Here is a 26592-nt window from a genome sequence, read left to right as displayed (position 1 = left end):
TTAGCTATAGTTGGTTGAAAACATTTGTTCTAAAGTATTGTCCCCCAAAAATGTCTAAAACCAAATGAATATTTTTCCAAAACAAGTGTTCCATTTTTGCCAAGGAAAAAAAAAAAAACTTAAACGGAAAAATTTCTGCTTCTAAAAGAGAAATTAAACCATTTCTCATTTTTATATATGCATATAATTATATGGTTAAAAAGAAGCTCCAGTTATAACCTTATTCTAGAGTATTTGCTGCATCAGTATTCCATTTCTGCTCTGCTCTTCCTTCTGTTTCATCTGCTGTTCATATGTCTCTCGAGTTCAGAAAAAGTGTGAGGATCAAAGGCACCCGAAAAGTTGATCTAGGTAGAAATTTTTTATCAAAATACTATTTAATACTTAGTGTTCGAAAGGCTTTCAAGCACAGGATGCTGCGCTCCTTTTCCTAAAATTGTGTCTGAAAGAGCAGGTTACACTTGTGTCATTCCATCTGCAGCAGTGGGGTTTTTACAGCCTTATGTTGATTTAACTGAGAATCCAGTTTATGCCTAAGCTGCTTTGGATGTTTAACACCCAAAGCAATAACGTTTATTAACCCCTATAGCTAAATTTAAAAAATTTTCAGCTTTTTTTTTTCCCCACAAGTCAAGAGAAAATGCTAAGAATACTCCATTAAAATTGCAATTTCAGAATCCACTGTTTCTTCTGAATAATATTTCCAAAGCACAAGACCCAGACATATGTTCAAAACTCCATGTGACATGAATGTCAATATTTATGTGCATAATCACTCTAACGGTATATTCTAAACCAAATATTTGTATTTAAGATATTATGAAGATATTGTGGTAACTCAAGCCATTTTGCACAAGCGGATGGGACTAGGACAAGGGTGATTTGCCCCAAAATGGACTACTCCAGCAATGCTTTGGCCATATTTCAATGAAGAAAACTGAAGCTTAAAAAAAGATTTGCCATGACAGAATAAGTGTATGTTGTCACATGATTAATAGCTCCAGAATCTCCCCAAAAGGAGCAGGGACTGCAGCCAAACAGTGTATGTAATCAGCTGTGATTTTGAGTGCTGGCTGCATGACCAGTCGGCTTGTGCAGACATCAAATTAAAAGTGTGCTTATGAGATACCTGAAAGATGCTTGGAGAACTGTAGGAGTTAGAATGTCAGAAAAGCATTACAGTAAGTAGCAGTACGGATACATAAACTTCTCCAGATACCTGTAAAAAGAGCATTGTGGGGGGAATCAGGTGGGGTAATCATCATCCTAGATTTAGTTCTTTGAACACAGTTGTTTAGAAAAAAGCATTTTGGATAGGAAGGATCCTCCTTAAAATGTATGTTTGTTTTTTTCTCTTTCTTTCTTTTCCTCCCTTGCTTCCTTCCTTTCTTCTTTGCTGCTTTTCTCTCTCTTTCTCTCTTTCTTTCTCTCTCTCTTTCTTTTCTCATAAATATACAATAAATACAGATGTCTGTCTTAGAGGTTGAACATCAGAATATTTTCTGATTTTATTTTTGCCACATAAAATTTCTCCTTTTCTACAAATTACTTAGATTAAGAAAGTAAGATTTAGCACATGCCTACTATGTAACCATCCTTTATTACTCCTACCGTAACACGATATCAGCCTAATTTTTTCCCAAAAGGCCATATTAAGGATATACTGTAAGTTTGCTCCTAAAGCCAAATATTGTTGACATTACTGGAGAAGGGGACAGGGGAAGGAATATTCATTATGGGCCATTTCACATCTGAGCAGCCACAGCAGCACTCAAATGGTGGACATCTGCTTTGACACTTTAACTGCAGTATTTTGACTTTTGCCCCAAATTTTTGTTGTGATAAGTTGTTTTTAGTTTTTCTGGGAAGGGGCACTCTTTTCCTGTGTTAGTAGGGCCAGAACTGGTTCCTTCTTGTTCCATCTGTGTAATGGCAGAAGCATTTGATGTTGCCCTGAGGCAACACTGTGTAAGTGTAACCAAGGGATGGCAGTGAACTGGGCTAGGAAAGTGAGACCTGTTGATATCTCACTGTTTCTACCTCAGTTGTGGAATACAACACATGAGGTCAAGTTGTTTTGGTGAGCAGATGCTTTACTTCTCAGCCAGCTCTTCTGTTCACCACCTGACCTCGTGAGTTGTCCTGTGGAGTTGGACTTTTCTATATATATACCCAGACAGACCAGCTAATCCAGATACCGTGTGACTGCACAGTCTGACTTCTTGTTTTGTTTAGAATTTCAGCTGAAGAACAAGATTTATTACTTGCCAGTTCCTTGTTTTTGGGTTATTTAGCCCTGCAGAGTTTTAGAATTGTCTCCTCTGTAGGCAGTAAGTAAAATGTTGTCATTGGAAGGATGCTCCTGTCAGGGACCACTCAGGAGGAGACACCGCCGGCTGGAGCGTCATTTTGTTAATGACAGATTGGAATGGAAAGGAAGTGGCAATAGGCCTTAGAATAGTGCATGACAAATATTCAGTCATTATCTGGGGAACTGTATCCTGCACTTGCTGGGGCTTAGACTTGACACTGCACGGCTGCCATTTTTAACAACTTGACATCTTACTCAATCTGATTTCACGTTTACCGCTGCATCAGTGGGGGAACACAGGAAGCAATGAGGCTGAAAGAAACACCAGAGATTGCCAGAAGGCTTCATGGTATGTTTTTATAATAAAACGGTTCCTTTAGTTCTGACATGGTTTTTGCATCATCATGTCTATTACTTAAAAATTTGGCAGGGGTGTCTAAGCACAGCCACAGAGGCCAGAGCCCTGTGCAAAACAGATGTCCACATAAGCGACATCCACTTTCCACAGGTGTTTCTGGTCATAGCCAACAACTCTGTCAAGATAGAACTTTGGGGAATGGAATAGCTGTAAAAAGGCTGCAGTTTAGTAGGAACATGCCAGCAATTGATACTCAGGTTTTCAACAGGGCTGTGTCTTGCATGGAAACAGAGACACCCAAATATGGTAAAGTAGACTGGATAAGTGAATTTGAGTAGGCTAGACTGACCACCCACCTTGAATTACTTTCAACTCCTACCCAGGCAGCTGTGCAAAAATTATTCTTTTCAAATATTTTCTTCCAGAAATTTACTTGAGTAGTTGAGACTTTTATGCAAGGTCAATTTATATATGATTTTTGGTTTTTTACTGCTGATGAGATCTAAAAACTGGAAACTTCTCTTTTGACTGAGAGAGAGCAAAACATAATTTTTGTTAAAATTTAGAAGGTAAAAAAAACAAACCTATTGAAATGTGCCCTACATCCTTAAGCATTTCTAAAGGGAGTAAAAATTAACACAACTTTTAGAAATATATATCCAGCTGGGGAATATTTTTAAGTGAACTAAATAAATCCTTTTGATTATTTAGACTGAACAATAATACTGGATTTTACTAAACCTCGTCGTACATACTAGTCATGTTAATGTGAGGTAGAAGAATTTAAAAAATCAAAAAGTTAATTATTTCTAGAGCTTTCTTTGTTGTCTTTTACTTAGGTGTGTATAATAGTAGCCATGTTTCTTTAACACCCTAGACCAGCTCTTTGGCAATATTCCCACTTTTCTTGATGGGGTAGATGGGGTATGCCTGAAGCACTGTTGCACTTTGACCGTGCTTAGGTAGGTTAATGATATTACAAGATGGCACAAGTCAGAGGAATTGCATGTAGCGAAGGCTGACACTTGGAATTTTCCTTCAGCAGGAAACGTCTGTGTTTCAAAATCTTATTTCTTTGAAATGAGATGAAAAGAGCAATAAAAAAAAAACATTTCTATGAAACAAAATGGCCTAAAAGATGTTATCAGAATGCTTTATTTCTGTAAAATTGAAGCTTTCTGTTCAAATTTAAATGTAATATTTTAAGGGGACACACATACCCCAATACAAATGTTTTGAAACAAAAAATATTAAATAGGGTGTTTTTTTTTTTGTATGGGGGCCATCTAGTCAGATTGCTTCTTTACTTCTTCAGTGTGCTTTTAAAAAAAGTATATTTGAGGAGACTGACACATTCCTGTGGAATTGGTCGAGTTTTGTTTCACTGGAAGAGTTTCAGCAAGCTGTAGTCATAAAACTGATTGAATACACCCAGACTGCAAAATCTGGTCCCTGGCAGAGCTGAGGTTCAGGGGAGTCAATATATGACATGAAGTTGTTTAAGTCTTTCCTCATGCTAGATCCTCTCCCAAGCCCAGATATGAGGCTTCACCGGACTTTCAGAGCATTTAAATAAACCTTTTTGAACCCCTTCTACTTTGAGGACTCCTAAATATTTTCCAGATGAAGTGGAGACACCTGTCAACTGAATTTAAGTCTGCTGACTGTAGGCTCGCTCTCGGTAGGTCAGCTTTGCAAACCCACCAGGTTTGTCCCACGAACGTGAAGGGATTTTGAGATAACATATTGAAGCCACTGATTTAGGTTATTCAGAGAGTCTTAATCAAACTCACTGTGCATGTTTACTGAATTATTCTGTGGATTGTCTGTTTAGATCTGCTTTCCATAGCAGCTTCAATTTGCAGCAAATCCCATGAAAGTACAAAAACGGGGAAAATAGCGATTCCTGTGTCTGCCTTTGGTCCTCATTGCCAACAGTTTGCTTTTCATATAATAATTTTATAATCTATTCCCACAATGATTTTCTTAGAGTAATGTTTTTTGAATGAGTATGTGTCTGATCAAAAGCTGTTACGAAGCTTTAGAGACCTGACTTGTCATTTAACAACCTACCTAACCCTATAGTCTGTTTTTCTATGATGAGCTGAAGCATTGTGCTAATTGCTAGGTGTTAGGTATTCTGTTTGTGCCCTGGTCCTAGTCCCAGACACCTCTGGCCCTGACCTTGAAGCATCCGATCAGCTGGTGGTACCACGTAAGGCTATTGCTAGGGAGTGGAAGTTTGTCATCAGGTGTGTGATGTGAGACTTCTGCAGGAGGTGATGACCATGGTACTGTACAGAACAATGGTAGAAAGGAAGAGGAGGCGTATAAAAATAAATGTAGACTACACATCTGTGGAGAAGAAACAAGGTGATTTAACATGGAAAACCGAGTAGTTAACAAGCATGCACGGGGGGGAAAAACCCCCAGATTTTCTCAATTTTTATCTTAAATTAAACTGTTTATTGCTTTTCTCTCTGAGCTAAACTTTTTTTGTTTTCATTGCAAGTTACCACATTACCTTTTTCACAGTCACCAGCTGTTAACATTTGCAGAAATTTGATACAAAATCGCATATATACAATATTTCAATGACATTTTAGCCATACTGTGGTCTAAATTTGCCCTGATATAATTCTGTTGGAGCCAAATCCAAAATTTTCCAGTTATCAAGTGCAGGAAGGAATTTGACTAATGCAAACTATTCTGTTTTCACATGCTAACCTGTTTTGTGGTTATGGGTCCTTGGTAGTGAATGCTATGGAGTTTGTGATGGTGTCACATTATGCAGTGAAATGCATGCTTTTGAACAAAGTGTGAAATGGTTTTAGTCTTCCTTTTAAATTCTTTTTTCTTTTTAGCTCTATTCCAATCAAAATATAGGGCCTGACTCAAAACCCACTGAACATTTTATTAATTTCTGTGAATTTCATATCTCACAAACAACTCAGCATGTTGTGATAAATGGACAAATTTCAGGAATCTATAGGTGAAATTCTGTTACGTGCAAGACACCAGATTAGATATTAACAGTAACATTTTGAATGAAGCTTAATAAACTGCGCTAAATCCGTAAGTCTTCTGAATGAAAAATTGTTGGGTTTTGAAAGTTTGGAAAATGTCAGAATCCGTTTTCCATTTAATCCTCTATTAATTATTCTTCAGCTATTTTCTGAAGGTTTTTGAGAGACAAAATGCTTTTTACTCCCTGCCCCCTCAAAAATGGTCTTGGAAAAGCCCTTTAGGGTTCTTTGTAGCTTATTAAAAGTCTTCTTAGGAAAAAAGTTACTACCCGTTACACATATTTTGGATGTGCGAAAGTTAGCTTGTCCATCAGTAACATAGAGGCAACCTTTATATTTGATCCAGTGAAAAATTAATGTGGGTTTAAAACCAATTGTCATTAGAAGGGTTGTAATAGAATTTAATGCCACCTCAGTCAGTTTGTTTGTGGTTATAAGTAGTAACACTCAAGTCCTCTTGTGGCTAAAAAGCACCCTGTAGCCAGAGGGATTTCCATTTCTTACACATAGTTGACTGGGAGTGAGAGAGATGCCTATTCCATGCAGGTAATTTAGAATATCTAGCTAAATTAAAAGGATTAAGAAACACTTTAGGCTGAATATACACTCATCCACTTATCTATTCCATCTCTATTTCAGTGCATACCTCATAGCTTTCCTGAATAAGAGGCTTTACTGATAAATCACTTTTAGGACTTGTTTGGATTGGCAGTCCCAACTGACAGCCCTTGCTTTTACTACTTTTTAGCTACTTGTTTTTACTTTCTCTATCTTGGAGCCGTAGCAACAAAGCACCTCTCTGAACAAGTGCTTCTTTTGGCTTGGTTGCCAAGATAATGTGTGCACTATTGAAACACATATCTGGGAGCAAAACTCCATCCCTTTAAAGTCCTCATTTCATCTTTTATCAATAGCGTCAGGTCTGTATGTCTTTACCTGCAGCTGGAATGGACATGAACTTAAACAGGGGCAACATTTGTCAGCTGCATCTAGTCCGTTTAAAACTATTCCAACTGTTTGTGTGTCTGCCCTAAGGGTCTAACAAACCACTTCAACAGATAAACTTTTCCCTCCTGTATTCATATTTTATGGTAGCACTTAGGTTTTCATCCTAGTGTCATGCTTATTCTTAGAGGACAAGGATATATGTCATATAAGCTGTATGGTTACATAGATTATTGGCCATCCTGGGGTTTAAGAGAATTTTCCATAGCTGTTAACCCTGAGCATTGGCAGCTTGTTTACTACCACCAAATAATCAAAGCTCTGGAAAGAAGAAGTAGTTCTAATTAAAAAGAATAATTAATATGGATTCTTTACTATTTTCTTAAAAGCTGGTTATTTTTTACTTGGAAAAAAACGCCAAAACAAAAGCACTTAATATTTAATGAAAAAGCCTCCTGAGAGTTTATTATTGAAATATCATACCTTTAGCTAAGGTTCTTTTATGTGGATCTTTGTGGCATGTGAGATCTTGAAAAAGCTAACAAAGTAAAACTAAGGTCTGATAGGGATCTTTGCGTATGTAAGAATTTGTATATGTCTTCTAGGTGAATTTGGAACAGATGCTGTTCATTAAATTTATTACCTACCATAAATGATTTAGCGTGAGCTAGTAATCTGAGGGACTCCCAGGTGTGCACTGCTACAAAAATAATACACTGGTCAGAACTTGTTAGTCATAGTACCCTCCTACAAATTACAACCTATCCTGTCCCATCCAGGTTTTACAATTTTTTTAATGTATAGTTCTGTACAAAAGCATCTACATGCTTTGTGCCCACAATCCTAACAGCTGTGTATGAAATCGTAATTAATCCTTAGGCCATATTAGTCTATATTCCAGATTATTTATATATATTCCTTCTTAAGCTGGGCACAGAGTACAAGCCATCTTTCTTGCCCATTCATATTTCTATATGTAGTTCTCTGGTTCTTCATGTTGGTGCAGTTATTTTATAGTGGAATTACTGAGAATCAGAAACCCTCAAAGCTCCCTAGCAGCTTTGATTTGCCATTCCCCTTTCAGTTATTGAATTCCCATGTATTTTTGCACTCAGAGTTTTGAAAAGGTATGCAAATCTGTGTTGATTAGATCTTCTACTTTTATGAAAATATGATTCCTCAGTATGATTAGCATTGCTGTTTGCTGAAATTTGTGGATTCTGAAAGCGATGTTATTAGACATGTTTCTCCACGTCACATTGCAAATCTTGGACAAATAACTAAACTCTTGCTTTTCTGCTTGAACAAATTTGGAAGGAAGATCTGGGAAGACTCAAACAAGTGGCTGCAGAAGCTATATTTTTCTGTGGCATTGGGTAGTCTCTGTAACTATTTCTAACCTACTGGATGAAGGAACAGGGACAAAGTCTCTCTTTATGATCATTGCATAAAACAACTCCCAATAAGTACATGTGAGGGAGAGAGAAGAAGTTTCAATTCTGTAGTCATCTAATAGTGCTGTCATGTCACAAAGTAAACACCAGGCTTCATTGGGGCAATATAGAATAACTAGGCAGATATAAGGTTAAAAACAACTTTTTTTCTGTTGCGTTGGAAAGGCTGAGCTTAGTACTGTATAAACTGAATATTTTAGTGGAAATACACAATGCTGAAGGTGATTTATTCTCTGTAAGGCTGGCATGGATCTTGATGTTTCCCAGGTTGTTTAACAATTAGAACAAAGCCTTGGATTCAGGGCACCTTATTACGTGTTCTTTGTAAAACAGACCGGCATTTGCCATTTAGTCTTCAGCTGGAAGTTTAGCAAAATGAAGATTCAGTAATACTTCATGAGTTTATCTGTAAACACAGAGTGAAGTATTAGAACATTAATTCTCAATAGAATTGCAATGATCTTTTCAAGACCCACGTTGCCAAAGAATCACAAGCCTTTCACAGTGCTCTGTGTCAGTTTAATGTGATTGAATACATTCTTTTCCAGAATGATCACCTGATTACTCTATCTCTGAGGGCTCAGTAGTCGTAGAGGTTAAGTGATGTTCATAGGTAGGGGAATTACTTCAAACTAATGAAATACTTTACCTGTCAGGTTGTCATTTTTTTAAGTCTTGTAAATAGATTTAATGAAGAAGATTTACTTAAAAATTGTGTCCTGTCTTATACTGGGCATGCCAGCATACCTGCATATATTCTTTGGGGAGCAATCATTGCTGGCAGCACTCTGAGACAGGAGTCCTGTATGTTGGTTCAGATCCTCTGCTGGCAGAGGTAGACATAGCTACATTGGCTACACCAGTTTGTACCCGCAAACAGTGATTTTGCTTTGGACAAAATGGCTATAAACACAGACTCATAAGAAAGGTACATTCATGGAATAAGTTTTCAGCACAAAGTTTCCAGCTTCAAGTCAGTTGGCCAAGCCTGAAACGTGGCTTTTTTCTGAGTCTATTGTATCTTTTTTTTTTTAAATGAGGGTAGCATCTATTGTCTGGAACAGAAGGTTTGAAGTAATATTTGTGCTGAGAAGGCACATTTTAGAAGCATCTATGGAGTTTGGGATCATAAATCTCAGAGGAATCCATAAGGGCTTCTGCAGCTAAAACCTTGTCTACTTAGATCTTCCTTCCTTCTCTTTATCTACTTGACCACCTAGAAAAAAATTTGAGAGGTTTGCAGTCTGTGGGAGAGTGTAAATAAATCAAAGTGAATGATAAGCAGAAGAAAATAGCTGGACTTGTTTCATGTTACTGTGTGAATGGTGATTGATTTTTGAATCTGGGATATTTTTTCTTATTTGTTTCAAAATGCTTTATAATTCCAAATAGCAACAGCCTTGTAAAGTGAGACTTTATTTACTGACCTAGGGTCCAACTGTAAAGAACAGAGCAATTGATGCTGTTTTTGTGGTGTTTCTAGCAGTTTGAATTACTCTGGACTAAGAATAAATGGAGTTGGTGAGGCATGTTCTACATGTCCTATGTTACTTTAGACTTTGCCTTGCTTTTGATTGTCTAAGTTCAGTTTTTGGCAAAGGTTAGCTAGTGTCTCAAATCCATGAAAGCAGTTGCTGCAGGTTGGGACCAGAGTCTTTTGGTCTAAAAATGATTTTCATCTTGTCCATTTCTTACCTCTGCTGAACAGTGTAGGATAAGTTAGTTCAAAGGTGGGTTTGGGACTAAACACACATGGCAATTGACAGTATTACGTAATCAATGTGTTCAATATACACAAAGGCTTCAACTAGGAAGTCAAATACTGTGGCAGCATTTAACTTTGTGTCAGTAGAAGAACACACTGAATTTATTATGTTTCATTTTGAAATATTTTTTTGTGTTTTTTTTTTTCCTATGAATTTCTTATGCTTCATATGTCTACTATAATGCGCAACCATCGCTGTCACTTAGGGATTATGAAAAGCTCTCTTTTTTTTGCAGATCATCCGGTGAATGAATTTTTGGATCTGTTCAGTCGCCACATGCTTCCTCATGCAATAGATGAACCCCACATTGATGCAGAATCAGCTCAGACTGAACCCTGTACTTCAGACTCAGTGCAGGATTCATCTGAATATATAATATTGGATCCTTTCTTTCCAAACTTTATAGAGTTTGAAGAAGAGGAAGACTGTGAAAATACTACTGATGTTACAACCCCTCCAGCTTTGCAGTTCATCAATGGAAAGCAACAAGTTACTAGTGCACCTAAGAGCACAAAAGCTGAGGAAGCAAGAAGTGACCAAATTGAAAGCGTTGCACATTCCAAAAATGTAACCTTTTCTCAAATCAATGAAACAAACACATTTATAATATCTGAAACTGAAGCTTCCGGTACTATGCAACCAAGCAAAGCTGGAGAAGTAATAGGGGCTTTTGAAGTTACACAACCAACAGCAGATGTTGCAATGTTAGAACCTGTCTATAGTGGTGAGTCAGAAGTTGTCACAACAGACAAATCAATAGCCATTACTTCTTCATACGAGCAGTCTCTGCAAAAAACTAAAGAGACCATAACATGGCATGGAACTGAGGAGAGCTCTACTAAAGATACAAAAAACTTGCTTTTGATTACTAGTGAATCTTCTGGAGATGGCTCCACCGAATCTGATTTATCCAGTTCTGTCTCCTCAGAAATTGTGACAACAAGAAAGGAAGATGATGAAAAAAATTCTGATATAACTTCTGCTCCTGACGCATTTACAGTGGAAAGTTCTGCTGTAACCACTTCTCTGGATGCAGTTTTTAATACTGCTACTGTAGGCATAGGTGTGAAAAACCTTACTCTAGAAAAGGCAACTCCTGCTCCAGGAGACCATGAGAAATCAACTCTGAAACTTAATGCAAATTCCCCTGTTGAAAATCTCCTGGAAACAAGTACTCATGCAGCAAAGCCTGGGATGAGCACTGCTTCTTTTCTAGTTCTAGAAGGCTCTGGAGATGTAGAAGAGGACACCACTGTAACTTCAGCCATGACAACAGAAACAGCAGTAACAGAAACACTTTCAATGCAAGACATTTCTTTGGGCTCTGGCACAGAGCTGCCAACAGAAACGTCTGTAACCATCTCAGGAATCACCTCTGTTTTGCCCAGAGGAATAAGCAGTCTTTATTCTGCTTTTGATCAAAGTTCCGAAGTAATTGTTGCCACCAATCCTGTATCTGAACTCATTACAGAAAAAGTAGTTGTCAGCTCTCCTGTAACTGAAAAGAATATTGAAGATGAAAAAGAAACACAGACCACTGTTTACTCAAGTCAGGAAAATTCAGCTACTGCTGCAGAGGGAAATTTGGAATTAAATGAACTTGGGAGCACTACTAGTGAGGTCAGAACTGTAAGTCAAGAGCCCACCCCACTCAGAAAAACAGTGCTGGTAACAGATACTGTAAGTTCTGAAATCAAAAAGGTCACCACTGTTCCTCTCTTGAGAGAGAAGGTTTTTATAAATGAAGGATCAGCAGAACAACCAGTAGACATATTTTCAGGGGGTCCCACAAGAAAAGTGGTAAGTACTGACTCCCTGTTTATTGATACAGGTTCTGGAGACATAGAAGTTATCACTGAGTCTGCTACTTTGAGTCCAGTTCCATTAAGGCCTATCACTGAAACACAAACACAAAAGCATGAAGGAAGAGTTTACAGCACAGGTGATGCTCCACTGAAGAATGCAACAACAGAGTATGAAGAACATGCAAGAACAGGTGAATCAGCAATATCAGTTTCAAGTACTGGGTCAGATGGCTTGACAAAAGAGTCTGGAGTAGCAAGTCAGATGTCCCAGGATGTGTTTCACACAGGAAACCTGGGAGAACAAACCCAGGAAAGAGAAACAACTTACACAGCTCCTTCTGAAGTAAAACCTAGTCCTGATTCTAGAAAAGAGATAGTATCTCATGTTGCACCAGGAGTTAAAACTGAAGATTTAGAAATGGGTGAAGTCACATCACCTCCAGAATCAGCGGTTAGTAACAGCCCTCACGATGTCATGGTGACACATGGTACTGGCAGTATAAAAGCAGTAGCTGACTCTACAGAAAGCAAAAATGCAAAAGTTAGTTCTTCAACTGCCTCATTAGGCAAGATTCTCCTGATTGAGCATGGCTCTGGAGAAGAATTCAAAGGTGACAGCAGCACCACAAAACTAATTTCTAATGGACCTACTGAAGAAATACTTGGAAGTAATTTCTCATTTGTGGATCAGGGGTCTGGAGAAGCAGACACATTAATTGAATCATTTGCAAAAACAGCAGTTTCACCCACTGAGAGACCAGAAACACAAGAGAAGTATGACAAAAAAGTTGTCAGCACACCATCTATGGATCATACCTTCACTACTGAACCTGATGCTAGTCACAAGTCACAAGTCACAAGTACAGAACACGAAGTAACCACAATGGGAACTGTAACTGGCATAAGAATGGAAGAGAAAGCAATTGATGAACTGACAGTGAGAGCTTTTCCTACGAAGATTCCTTTGGTGGACGATATACATCCTGAGGGAGACACGCCAAGGGAAATTTCACCAAAAGCTATAGAATCTTCTGAAGAGACAACAACAGACCCATTCTTTAAAAATACACAGGCTAACCATGAACATCTGGGATTTTTAAATGTTCCAACTGTCAGTCCATATTCAGAAGAAAAGGAATTAGAAACTGAATCTGTTAAAGATATACTTTTGCCATTTAATGATGACAGAGTAACTGAGTCTGTAAAGTTTGAAATGGAACACATAAGCTCTCCAGTTACAGATATAGAGCAAGAGGAGGAGTTGATACAAAATATTTTCCCTACAAAAGATATTCCCAGATCACTCCTGACACCTAAAGAAGAAAAGATAACAAATAATGAGCTCATCAGTGATCCATTATTTTCAGGAGAAGGATCAGGAGATGACCTTGCTGTTATTTCTTCTGTAGTGCCACCGGCTGTCAAAGAAATCATGAGTACTTCAAGTCCTCAAACTTATCCTGCAAATACAGAACCCAAATTTTCAACTGACAAGACACAAGACTTTGAAAGAGGAAGTACTGAATCAAATGCTGAAGTTAATGAAGAAGTTAAAAGTGCTGTAACTGAGCTCCTGGCAGAAACAGAAGACCAGTTCCCCAGCTCTGTGATCACCAGTTCACCAGCTTTAGCAGAAGAGAGTACCAAGAACTTGAGCTCTAAAGAGATTGAAGAGATGACACATTATTTTGTTACAATTGAAGAACCTCGCAATATGGGAACTGACTATAGGAGAGGAGAAAATGAAACAAATGGGACAACAGCTACTTCTAAAGCTGTTTCTCAAGAGGAAACTTCACATATATTGATTAAAGATGGCATAACTCCTGTTTCTGTAATACTGAGTGGAACTCCTAATCTTGAAACAAAAGAATCACTTGTAACATCAGCACCAAGGATGCCAGGCAGATTATTACCTGAAAGCTCTGGAGAAGGATCTGGCTGGGTTGGTGTTTTGGATTCATCTTCTCCTGACATGTTTACTCATTTGTCAATACCCCCTGTGTCAAAAGTAGAACTAAATGCTTCATCTAGTGTTCCTGGGGAAGTTTATTCTGAAGTTATGACAACAGAGGCACCGATAGATGGATCACAGACTGTGACCACAGCACTAGCATCCCTTTTTACAGAAGCAAAAGAGATCATGGAAAATCCATCCGATGTTCAACCAAAGACAGCTACATCAGAAGAACTAACAAGTGATACTGGGATATCTGAGAAAATTATTCCCATGATTGATGATAAAAGAAATGTTATATTGAATGTTTCTGTTTATGGTGATATTACACTAATTGAAGAACGACTTCAAATCCCATCAGAAGAAACAACTATTATAGACATGGATCACTCAAAATCAATGCCTGAAGATATAATAAGTGTGCAGACAATGCCAAATCCTGTCATACAATCAACATACGGTGGTGATGATAGCATGACAGCTGAAGGGGAGAAATATGATTCAACACCTAAATTTTCTATAACCAAAGAGAAGACACTTGGATCTGATGACAGTCTGACTACTTCCAGTCAGCCAAGCAGTGAATCAGTAACAGCTGGGCACAGACCAAAATCAGATGACAAGGACTTGGGTTCAGGGAATGCCATGAGGTTTACAACAGAATCTCTCATCACTACCGAACTCTCTGAACTGGGCATTTTCCTTCCTACAGTACCATCACTAGCAAGCCCTCAAGTGCCTCATGAGTCTAAACATGTTGTAACAAGCACCACAGAAGACACCTATGAGCTGAATACTTCAGCAAACAACCAAGTAATAGCAAATCAAAGTGAAACAATCTCTGTTTCTGGCTTTTCTGGAATGGGCCAAGAAGAACCGGATGATAAGCAGACGATGATTCCTTCTCTTACACCAGTTTTAACTGCTGAGACAGAAAAGGCTTTGACAACTGACATGCTTGATGTAAGTGATGTAACCACACAGCAAACATCCCAACTGACAAGTGTATCATTTAGCAAGAATGAAGATAATCATCCTACAGTATACACAAACACAAAATCGGCTTCAGCAGAGTATGAAGAAACAGATTCAGAGAGCTTTTATTCTTTACCGCAAACTCCCAAATCCTCAGTAACTGTTCAGTTAGTTAATGGAGTATCTGAGTATCCTGAAGTAGTCATTCCAAGTACATCATCATCAAAGGATTCAGATCAGTCTGATCATTCATCAGAAGGAACCTTCAAAGAGGTTAGTTCTGATATTGCAGCAACATATAAACCACCCACTACAGACCTTCTTGACAGAACAGAGTCTTCTTTGCTGGAGTTTTCTCCCAAGCCTATTTCAGAAAGCACAACTACTGAAAGTAGTCCTCAATTTAATAGACTTGTGACAGACAGGACAGAGGAGACAGAAACCTCTGTATCTGATTTGGCTGTTGAGGAAGAAGCTAGTATTTCTGGAGATTCTCCATCAATACATGTCTTGCCTACTGCTTTTCTGAATTTTGGAGAAAGTGCAAGCACAGATGTTCCAAAAGTTAGCACAATAAATGTTGCCACTTCCTCAGGGAGAGTGAACAACCTCCATCAGGAAGCTGACAGGAGCACTGAGAAAGAGATCCCATGGCTTTTATCCACACCTGTTTCAGATTCACCCAACAGTATTGAAAGCGAAGTATTTAAACCAGACCAGGAAGCAGTTACAATGCTAGCTTCATCTTCACAACCTTTGGATAGAGACACAGAAACACAGTCAGCTTTGTTTGGTCGAGAGGAGGTCACGACAATTTCTTCTAACATTGCAACAAACAGCGCTGCCCCTGGAAACAGTCTGTATCAAAATGAGCAGTCAACGATAAGTTCTGAGGAGCCAAATACCATTGAACTTGTAACTTCATCATTTTCCCTTCCGGAAGTCACTAATGGATCAGATTTCCTGATTGGCACCAGTGTGGGTTCAGTTGAAGGCACAGCAGTGCAAATTCCAGGTAACTTCAAAATATGATTACTGTTGCATATGTTTGTTGTGATAGTTTAAAATGTGTGTCTTAACTCTGATAAGAGGTATGAAAAACAGAGCACCCTGTGAAATAACAACAGAACTCATGAGCCTCAAGCTTTGAAATCAGCATGACTGTAACAGCTACAAAGTGAAGGAAGATGGGGCTACCAAAACTCAAGCTCAGTGACTTTTCCTGGGTGCTTGCATCATGGAGCTCTGGATCAGACTTGAGGTGACCAGCCAGTTCTAAAAGACAGGAAGGTGACATTGATTGTGGTAGAGAATTCAGCTGTAATTATTTAATTTTCCAATTTCCAACAGTTGATTTTGTCTGATAGCTTCTCTGTGTTGGCATGACGACAGTACTTATACAACTGGTTTATGGGTAGGGCTGGTTTAGGACATCTTGCACTTGACTTAGCAAATATAGTGTGCATTTTAGGATCATAATTTTCTATAAAAATTAACTTCTCTTAACCTACAAAATAAATTTCCAGACAAGAGGAAACTGAGACTTCATGATTTCAGCCTGTTTGTAGCTTTAACTGGTTGATATGGTCTCTGTCTTCCATAAATCACAGACTCTTTTGTTAGACATCATTTGCCACAGTGTTTTGTTTTATATAATGGCTATTAGGCACCATTTCACCAAATACACAGATGATGCAGGTAGGGTCAGTATGAGTAGTGTCCCTTTAGTTCATATTTTATCTAGATATAGCTTAGGAAAGAACAGAACTGGTTAAATTTTATAGAGTTTTCTATTATTTTTCCTTAAATAATCCAGTCTGTAGGAAGACAGACAGACAGTAAACGCACAATAAACATCATTAGGTGCTTAACACAGCCCTACATTTGGGCCTTTCAGTGAAGCAGTCCTAAAAAAATGCTCTATTTTATGGATATGATCAGATTCTTTTCAAAACCTTCAAAGCAAGATCCTGCTTACTTAATTACAATTCTAAACTTAAGTAGACGGGATTTTCTTCTGGAGGCTTTCAACTGAACCCTTTGCTTTCTGGTGACTAGATAGGGAACTTGGTACTTTAAGAAGACTTCTTTAAATGTCTAGCTTGCAAGGATAAAATAGATGTTGCATATCTTTTATTTCATAAATCATAGACTGTTTTGGAAAAATGTAACCAAAAATCTAAACTTTTCCATGCCTCTGAATTAACTTAGGTTACAGAACTCTCTTACCCATTTTGTAAGTTTTCAATGCCAGGGATTTCTTCTTGTATCCCAGAAGGACTGTCTTCATGATTTGCCTCTAACTCTGAGAAGCTCATACTTAGAAATGGTTACATAGTGCGTACTTGTTTGTGTGAGTGACTGCTCCCAGGCATTAAATCAAACGCAAATACCTAGGTATCAAAACTCAGTTGAAATAAACATCACTAGAAGGCATAAAGCTCTGCAAGGAAAAGTTATTTAAATGATAACTCCCATAACAACGGATGATTTCACAGCAGGTAAGCTTTCATTTTAGTTTTTAGTTCAGTAACAAATGTATTCAGTAACTTTCTTTATATTCTTGAAATGTGTTTTTTAAGAAAGACAGCTGGGAACTATGAAAACATCCTTTCAAAGAAATAAGACTTTGTGGGCATTGATTGATTAAACATAACAAAGTGAAACAACAGCAACCAGCCGATATGTTCTGTGTACCCAATCATTCTACATAAACTAACCCTTTCAAAAATAAAAGCATTTTCCATTCCTTTTGCCTATGTTTAACTGTTTTCAGCTATAATTAATTGTCATGTCATGCAAACTAAATCCTCAATACAATATCATGACTGCCAAATATAGTACAAATTGCTATGACAAAGTGTAATTCTGAAAATTATTTAGACTGGTTCATAGTAAATGCCTTGTTTTTAAAGTTGAAAGTAGTGATGCCTGAAAATAAGCATTACTGTTTTACAGAACTATCTTATTCTCAGTAACCTATTATGTTAATAGAGTTTCTGTAACTACAGTAAAGCCTGCAGCATTAATGCAGAAACGAAGAAATATTTCTTCTTCCAAAAAAATGAAAAAGAGTCCAGTTCCTTGAAGCTACAGAGTCAATTTTCTTTTTCTACTTGTTTCACAGGCCAAGATCCATGCAAAAGCAATCCCTGCCTTAATGGTGGTACCTGCTATCCACGTGGTTCATTTTACATCTGTACATGTTTGCCAGGTTTCAACGGTGAGCAGTGTGAATTAGGTAAGCTGATGTCATCTAGATACTAAGCTGAGTATAAAGTTTTCATACATGAGATCTGCTGATGTGGTGTGTTTTGAAGGTGAGAGGTACATAGTCACTTGAAAAATTCTACACTGAGGCCTTAAGAAGAAAACAATAAAGTGAAGGAAGCCCACTTACCCCCTTTCTCTATCTCCATAAAGTGCACAGATGTGCATGTACACAAACATAATCGTAAATGAATGACATGACCTAGAATTCATTACATTGAATTCATAAATACATTAAATAAATCCAAATTAACATTAATATTTGGGACACTTCTTATGTGCTTTGTATAATTATTTGAAAAGGTGGTAAAATAAACTAGTCCCAAATGTGACTGGGAAGCTGAGCACTGAATGCCAGCTTGATATTTTTTCAAGGAAATTGTAAATATGATCATAATCATATATGTCCTTGGTATAAATTAGTATTTTAGTAACTCCTCTAGCTGAGGACCTCTTCAAGCTGCCTGTGATGTCTGTGTTTACTTTGGACTAAGATGTTTGCAAAATCTGCATTACAGTTTAAGTTGTGATTATTTCAGAGGAACAATACTCATTAGAAAACACCATATGATCTTCATAAAGAGACATACTAGTTTAGAACGTGTGAAAATACATGCACAAAGTAATTATATTAAATGAACTAGTGCTCCAATTTAAAAGGCAAAGAAAAGGTATTTTAGCAGACAGGAGTGGGGGAGAGAAAGGTTATTTGTTTACTCTAGAGCCATAGGCTCAGCAGCAAACCTGTGCGTGACTATGAAATGAATGTTACTATCTGACTGGTCATTTACTGAGATTGTCTTTATGATGCTCTGTCCTCATCTTGGTAAGATCACACAAGAAAGAAATGAGAAATGCAAACCAGAAAGATGCCAGGGCATGCTGCTTTGCAGACTAAAATTAGCAGTCTGCTTGATGGTGTACAGTAAGATTTCCAATATTTGAGATTTGAGAAGATATTTGAGGTCTCCAATACTGGATAAGAATTTTTTGTGCCGTGGTCAGACACTCAAGTTGAATTTTCTACCAGTACAGGAAAATACTATACACTGCACGCTTCTCAGCTACACAGTGAGGAATTGAAGGCCTAGATTTTAGAAATTAACTCAGGAGCCAGAGTACAGGATATAAATTGTGGATCAGTAATGTCACATTTCCTGAGGAAACTGCTTCTTGGCTTGCGGATGAAAAGAAAGGAAGGTTATGCATAGTGAAATCAGTTATCATGTAAATAAACGGGTCACTTGGATCTTTTGCAATACTTCATTCTTCTGGATTGAACTGGTCCTAGTGAAAAGTATGACTAAGGCTGAAGAACATTTCCCCTCTAGGAGGTGGGCGGATTATAAAAACACTTTTATCTTTATGTTGTAGATATCGATGAATGCCAGTCTAACCCATGCCGGAATGGAGCCACATGTATAGATGGCCTCAATACTTTTACTTGCTTGTGTCTGCCAAGCTATATAGGTGCTCTTTGTGAACAAGGTAATGTGCTTTTTTTTAATCTATGGTGATTGAGGTATCTGTTTTCATTTTGACACCGTTCTGGAGTACCTAGGCAGAGCTTCCTAAAAATGAGAGGATGGAAGAAACTGTCAAAATCTGTCAAAATCTGTGGGAGGTCATCAGTAATGAGGAGAGAATATAATTTCTGAGTATGTTAGACTCCCATGATTTATGGCTCAGGACTTTTTGTTAAAGGTTACATCTGTACCATCTTTTGCACATGGATGAGAGCAAACTCTGTCCCCAAGCTAACCTGACCGGAAGTCACAATATAAACTGTTATATTGGGTGGTTTATGTGCCAAAATAACAGCCATACAGTTTTCAGGTGGCTCCAAGGCAAGCACAGCCTGCTCATATTGGCTTGCAAACTACTGGGAAAACACATGATGAGGTTCTCTCATTATTGTAGTGATGCTCATGGGATAACGAGTGGGAGCAGAGTTACTCTCTGACCAAGCTTCTGTCTTAAAAAGTTATATACAGTGTGAAAGACATACCAGAAACCGTCACTTCCAACAAACATCACTGGAAAGTAAGAACAGTCTACTGAATATGCCAGATTATATATCCATCCACTGGGAACCATAGCCTTGACAACTTCATCCCAGAATTATTTTAGGAAAACTAGGTGCAGGATCACAATTACAGGGAAGTTTTAATAGGCTTTCTAAACTGGACAACTGAAATCAGATTAAACATCCAAATCTCTGTAACTGTTAGGACATTGCCTCCCACAGCATTTATAAGAAATATTTACAGTGCAAGATGCTTACTCAGTATGTGCTTGTAGGAGGAGCAATAGGATAGCAAAATCTGTCTGTCAATAAAATTAATGAAGGCATTTCTGTGAGAAAAATTGGTGTCCTAAAGTGTACTTACTAAAGCTTATGAATATACTTTTCTCTCTTTCTTCAGCTGAATGGTTTTGGACTCAGGTGAATGAACTAGACCTTTGGATTTGTTTAACTAATACTGTATATTTTCATGTTTCTTTCCCATCTTCAGTGAAAGGCAGTTTGCAAACTCTTCCAGCTCAAGCTATGGAGATTTGTTTGTTATAGCTGAAAACTCTCAAAGCTGACCAGCTCCAGCACTTTTCACTGTTTAACTTTTTCAGCAATCTGGATAATTTTGTAATTTGAAAGGATGTTCTGAATCTGTTCTCCAAAACTATAAGTTGACAGTGTTTTCACAACAAAAGAAATAAATGTTCTCTCTCCCTTCCTCCTCCCCTTCATTCCAGCAAATCCATAGTAGCGAGTGGCTCTGAGTACTGTGGTAGCTTTAAGCTGCTTTTTATGACCAACCTGAGAGTGCATTTTAGGTGCTTAATGGGAACATTTCCTAGCTTGTCAATCAGAACCAGAGCCCTGCTCACTCAGCTTTGGAATTTAAATTTCCTCCACTTAAAGTCCTGTGGTGGTTTGGGATTTGGGAAAAGCATTTAGTGCCAAATTTCCATTCCACCAGACAAAATAAAACTGTGTTGGCGATTGAGACATGGTTGTCTGGCAAGCAGGCTTTATTTCAAGGCACCAGTCCTGACCTCACTATATTTAAAGACCCGCCAGAACGACAGAATGCGTACCTCAGTGCCATAGGAAGGGTGGAGTTGAGCACACCAAGATTATATTTCATTACTTTTTTTTTCCCCTCCAGTATATACTATTCATTTTAGAAAGCTTTGAAAAAAGTCAAGCTGAAGGGCTTTCTAAGGCATGGTGCTGAGTATTCAAAATGCCATGGAAGGGAATGGAAGTAGCAGGCATGCATTGCCTCTCGAAATGAAGTTCAAAGTAGGAGACAACTCCACTGCATCCTGGTCCCACGGCACTGATGTAGAAAAAAACACAGAGCTCACAATTTTGCCCAAATGCCCCCAAGAGAATTTTTGAGGTTTTGGGATCTTTGGCTGATGTATTATGCTTGTGTCAGCGTTAGGAGGGGTATGTGACCAGAGGACAGTGCAGCTGCACATCAGGGAGCTCCAGCAGGTGGTGGAAGTTAGAGGAGCCTTCAGGGTGATCTAGCCTAGGGTGAGGGAAATCAGTCCTGAGACTCAGTGAGCTCTAACTGGCTCTGTGACAGCAGTTTTTCTTGCCAGGTGGAAATAGTTCAGCAGACAATCTGAGCCCAGGAACTTCTTCCTGAAGAGAGCTAAAGTTGCCTGATGTTAGAAATAGCTGAGGGTGTTTCCTTTTTAGATTAGATTGGTAGCTTAGTAAACCAGCATTGCTTCTGATCCTGACTAGATTTAAAAGTGAGTGGAGTATCTCTGTTAGATAATACCCTTTTTTGTCCTCCATATGTATCTTGTCAAAGCACAGATGCATATTCTGCATGCCAATTGCTGACATTTGAACAACACTTCTTAAAATGCAGAAATAGCCCAAAAACTCTTTTTCAAAGGGTGACTACAGGCTACAGTGGTTCTTGATGTGAGTCTTATGCTAGGGGACTCATCAGTCTTTCCATTGCCACTCCTCTGTGCAAAGTCCTTGTGAGAGCACTTGGTGTCCGGATAAATGAGCCCAGAGCTCAGATCCTCCCTAGCAGTGCTGCCTGAAGCACTGCTTTGCAAGCTCCATGTCTGGGGAAGGAGAAGGGGAGGGTTGTTTGGTACCCTGTCTCACGCCGGGCTAGTGGAACCAACTGTGGAGAATAGTCCCTAGGGACCGATGGGGTGTATGAAAGTCTGTAGCTGTTGGTGCATTATCTGGCCATCTGTATTTGTAGTAAGGAGCCCCTTACTGCATGAATAGTTACAGGGGAAACAACAAAATGGTAGAGACCTGGAATTTGAACCTCTATTTAAAAAATGTGTTCTTTATGAGACCTGGATGAGCACCTGTCTAGATTTTCCTCTTCCTTCCTTGACTGGCTAGAGTTTCCTTTTATCTTTCTCCTTTTGCTATTCTAACTGGTGTCTACTTGCTTTCAAGGAATGGTGTTTGTGTTTTAGACTTAAGGTTTGGCTTTCTCTGCTGCAGGATCTCTGCAGGCGCACCTAGGGTAGCCTGTTTATCAAATGCAGCTGCATGCATGGACCTGTGTGCCAAAATGGCACGTATGTGTTTGTTACAGGACATACCTCCCTGGGATAATACAACCAGCTGTTGTCTTCCAGGTTCTGAAAAAAAAACAACTGGGTTTTTTTAATCACCAAATCGGCAACAAAATTTTTTTTATAACCCAAGTTCATTGTTCAAATATGTGTACTTACTCTGGTCTCATTTGATTCACTTTGTTCCCAGGGCTTGGTAGCTTGGGATGGAATTATTTGAGAAGGGCTCAGTGCAAAGATACTTTCTGAAAACAGATGGTCTCTAACTGATGTCTTTCAGCTGAGAAGGGATTATTTTGTGTATTTACCAGAGAAATGGTTTCTCCTCAAGATGTGTGGGCTAAGGGGCCTCAGGCATTTATTCGTTAGCTGAAGGCAGGCAGTCACAGACAGAATTCACAGCTCAGTAAAACTCATTATGTTCTATTACGTGTATTTCAGTCTTTATTTAAGTCTTTTATGGAATTTCTTTAAAAACAAAGGACCTTTTGTCCACAGCTTATTCCAGCTGTTGAAAAAGCAGTACCTATCTATGTATTAAACCTACAGAGAACATTCTTTTTAATGCAGTGTTTAAAGATGTTGTTATACATATACAATTGCAGTTAGAGAGCTGCAGTTGCAGTGCTGCTGCTGAGAAAACAGAAGCTGTGTAAGTAACTCCTCACATACATCACTGAAAAAGCCACCAAATTGTCATAAATCTTAAGACTAGTCAGACAACTTTTAAAACACCATAAATATGGCAAGCAGTGTTTCAGCCTTTCCATCACATTCTGGAATAAGGTTACAGAAAGCTGTGACTACCTCCCGGATAAGTATACAATGAACCTGAAGTATTGTATTCAGTAAGTGCTTGCACCTACTCTGCTCACAGGTGATTGGGTCAGAAAATTTACAGCCACCTGCAATAAGACTTTACTGGTTCAGCAAAGGCATTAAAAACTTATATCCATATGGAGCTCTTACCTTTGAATCACCCTTTCAGCTTTGTTAATGTGGTAAGATACACACACTCAGGTCAAAGCACTGCAGAGACGAAACATTTTTACTTGCCTTGTTTGAGTTTTTCATCCTCTAGCCTCCTAGACTCTGCCTATTCCTTTTTCCCCTTTTCTCATTAATGTGTCCTCTAAAAAGAAAAAAAAAAAGAAAAATTTTTGTCTTCCCCTTCTAAATATCCTATGTATTCTATAGTCATCGTCCATGTCTTTTTCCATCTTTGTAGATTTGGACTACAAACAGGTGCAGAAGAATTTATTAAACTTTTCCATTTTGGAAAACAACATGCCATTTTGAATAGGAGGGAGGAGTTGCATGTGCACTGCAGTGCATGCATTTCAACAAAGAGTACCTATGTCACTGTTTGGCATCCTCTGTCTTAAGAAGATGAATTCTGTTATTTACAGTTTATGCTCAGGCCATTATATGCCATTCTGTGAACTCACCATTCTAGGTTTTATGTTTTCAAGACTCACTGCCTCCCCCATGTGCCTTTCAGTGGATTTTCTCTCGAATAGTGCACTTCTTCCCTAGCAGAGGCCAGGGAAGGCTTGATTAGGATAGCCTGGAAATACTCTCTGGCCACAGTTTTTTCAGCATGTAATGCTGCGTGTTATTATCTGACTTCTTTCCTGTGGGACAAGGGAGTCCCTCCACAAGATGGAAAATAAAATTCTAAGTGCCTTCACAAAGGACACATCACTGTTAGTCAGCATTGTGTGGTTAAACAGATGTTCTAGAAAGCCAAAAGCAGACTAAACTTTAAAATAGCCTAGGTGCCAGAGTTTAAAGCTGTATCTGCAGCCTGAATCTCATGCAGAATACAAAACGGAAAAGAAAAATGTATAGACTACATTCTTTTTTCATAGCTGGGATTACTCAAGACACATGCAGTTTTCTGCAGCTTAACTTGTTGAAAATAGATGAGAGGTAATCAGCGTAAGCTCTATTATGCCTTTGTATTTGGTACATTTATGTCTGTACTGGTGACTGCTAGAAAATGATTTTGATACCAGACTCCTAAGGCAATGACTGCTGTGTTATTGGTGTTGCCAGGAATTGTCGTAGAAATTCTGGTAAGAGTCTGAAGTTACATGTTTTCACTTTTAAATCAATTTATGTACATATAAAGTCTAGTTTTTATCTTGGGACATTTAAAAACTTTAAACAAATAGACATTTTTGTGCTTTAGGATATGAATGGCCTCTTCCTGCTACCAATTAAGAACCAGCCTTGTGTTGTGAAAAAATTATTCCACAATTGTCTTTCAGGTGGTAGCTGCTCAAACCTAAGAAATATCAAAATTAAAGAATTTGCAGTCATATGTCATTGGCACATTCTATAATATTTGGCTTTATCTGTACTAATGCAAAAAAAAGCCCCTTTGGTCAAAACATACTATTGACTACACTGACTTACTGAAAATAAGAAGTCCAATTTAACACCGAGAACATATCTATACATTCTGGAAAGGCCTCTGGAAAGGCCGGACAGTTGCTTTCAGGCACACTTGTGTTTGGGGATTGAAAAAACTTGGTAGGAAGTGGCAAATTCCTGTTCAGTTGGTGGGGTGGGGAAGGCCAAGCTTTGTGTTTCTGTCCTTTAACATCCTGCAGCTGAGGCCCTTCAGGGTGAGCCGTCATGTACTTACATAGCTGGAAGAGGCTGTAGTCGGAACAGGCAGTCATCTTGTGCTGAATGTCCTTTATGATGCCATTTTATCTGCCATAACTCAAAACAGTCTGAGTTTTCCTTATTGTTTCTTCCATTCTCCCCTAAAACTCTCTTTTCTCAGTGGCAAGTCCTTATCATCATCATCAACCACAGCTCAGACACATTCAGACATCGTATTTGTTATACCCACCTTATTAATACTGATTTTTGTAATTCATTCCTGCAGTGTTGGTGCAGAAGCAAACTTGGAACTGGAACTTTGTTGTTTCTTGCCATCTATTTTGTTTGCAGCTGCCTAATCTTGAGAAAATAATTAATGTCAAATCCACGGATTGTTACTGTTCCAAGGCTTCTTTTATTTCTCTTTAGGTGAAAGGATATACTGGCTGATGTGAACTTCTGTCTATTATGCATTCTTATCAGTACCATCCATCATACAAGCACAGACAGTGTGCATTTCATTATTATGTATTTCAGCTTTACAGCCTTCCTTAGAAATTGATGGCTAAAATTTATTAAGTTGGACTTTGTCAGGAAGATGGGTTTTAGAGGAGGATTTGGAGGGGTAAGTTCAGAAAGATAGTACTGCAGCTTTGCCTCTGTGAACTGAACAATCACAAACACTTTCCTTCACATTCTTTTCAGTTATCGTTTTTTTCCAAACCAAGGTAATTCAGTACAGTCACTCAGAGAACTATTTGTCCTTGCAAGTAAAAGTTTCCATCCCCATATACAGACTCAGAAAACTCTGATAAAATATAGACTAACTGTAGTCCAAGATCCAGTCATTTCATTTATCCAGAGTTATGGACTGAAGATGTCCTCCTGAGATTGTCCAGATACAGCACAGTTTGATCAGTGGAAGCTCACAAAGTTGCCAGTTACAATATATCCCTTACATAAGTAATATTCTTGCAGCTTGTACTGAAAATAGGTAAACTGAGCTACCTGAAAATGTAATGAGGTCTCAAGGATAAGTGTTCATTGTTTCCAGTTGTACTGCTTAACGGGTGGATATCTTCTTGAACCTTTGTCCTGCAGAAAATCCATCTGCTTGCATGAAACATGCCTGTGTTTTGCGCCCATTGACCGAAATGTGATTTATTTGTTTGTCACAGACACGGAGACCTGTGATTATGGCTGGCACAAGTTCCAAGGACAGTGCTACAAATACTTTGCCCATCGGCGTACATGGGACACGGCTGAAAGGGAATGCCGTCTCCAGGGAGCACACTTGACAAGCATCTTGTCTCATGAGGAGCAGATCTTTGTGAACCGTATGTACTGTTCAGATTCCTCTAAACAAGAGCATCTACTGAGGGTTCAGACATACTGAAATATCCTCCTGATCACTTAGCTTCTACATCTCCATCTTGAAGTATACTTTTATAATGTTTAAAAGGCACACTTTGTGTTTTTCATGTTTACTCTTGCAGTCAGTGCAAGTTCCCTATCAGTATCCAGGTTATTATTT

General features: G+C 38.4%; 1 protein-coding gene across 1 annotated transcript in view; it reads left to right on the top strand.

The window, feature by feature from the left end:
• The window catches only part of VCAN (versican), a 113003-nt gene that overhangs the window by 67185 nt on the left and 19226 nt on the right, over window positions 1-26592 (top strand). The window contains exons 8-11 of the mRNA XM_075079909.1: window positions 10096-15612; window positions 17725-17838; window positions 19242-19355; window positions 26237-26395. Of these exons, the coding sequence (XP_074936010.1) occupies window positions 10096-15612; window positions 17725-17838; window positions 19242-19355; window positions 26237-26395 (5904 nt within the window). The remainder of the gene's footprint in view (window positions 1-10095; window positions 15613-17724; window positions 17839-19241; window positions 19356-26236; window positions 26396-26592) is intronic.

The sequence above is a fragment of the Phalacrocorax aristotelis genome, chromosome Z, assembly GCF_949628215.1.
Source record: "Phalacrocorax aristotelis chromosome Z, bGulAri2.1, whole genome shotgun sequence".
In the NCBI taxonomy this organism is placed as follows: domain Eukaryota; kingdom Metazoa; phylum Chordata; class Aves; order Suliformes; family Phalacrocoracidae; genus Phalacrocorax; species Phalacrocorax aristotelis.
This window is presented reverse-complemented; position numbering and strand designations above follow the sequence as displayed.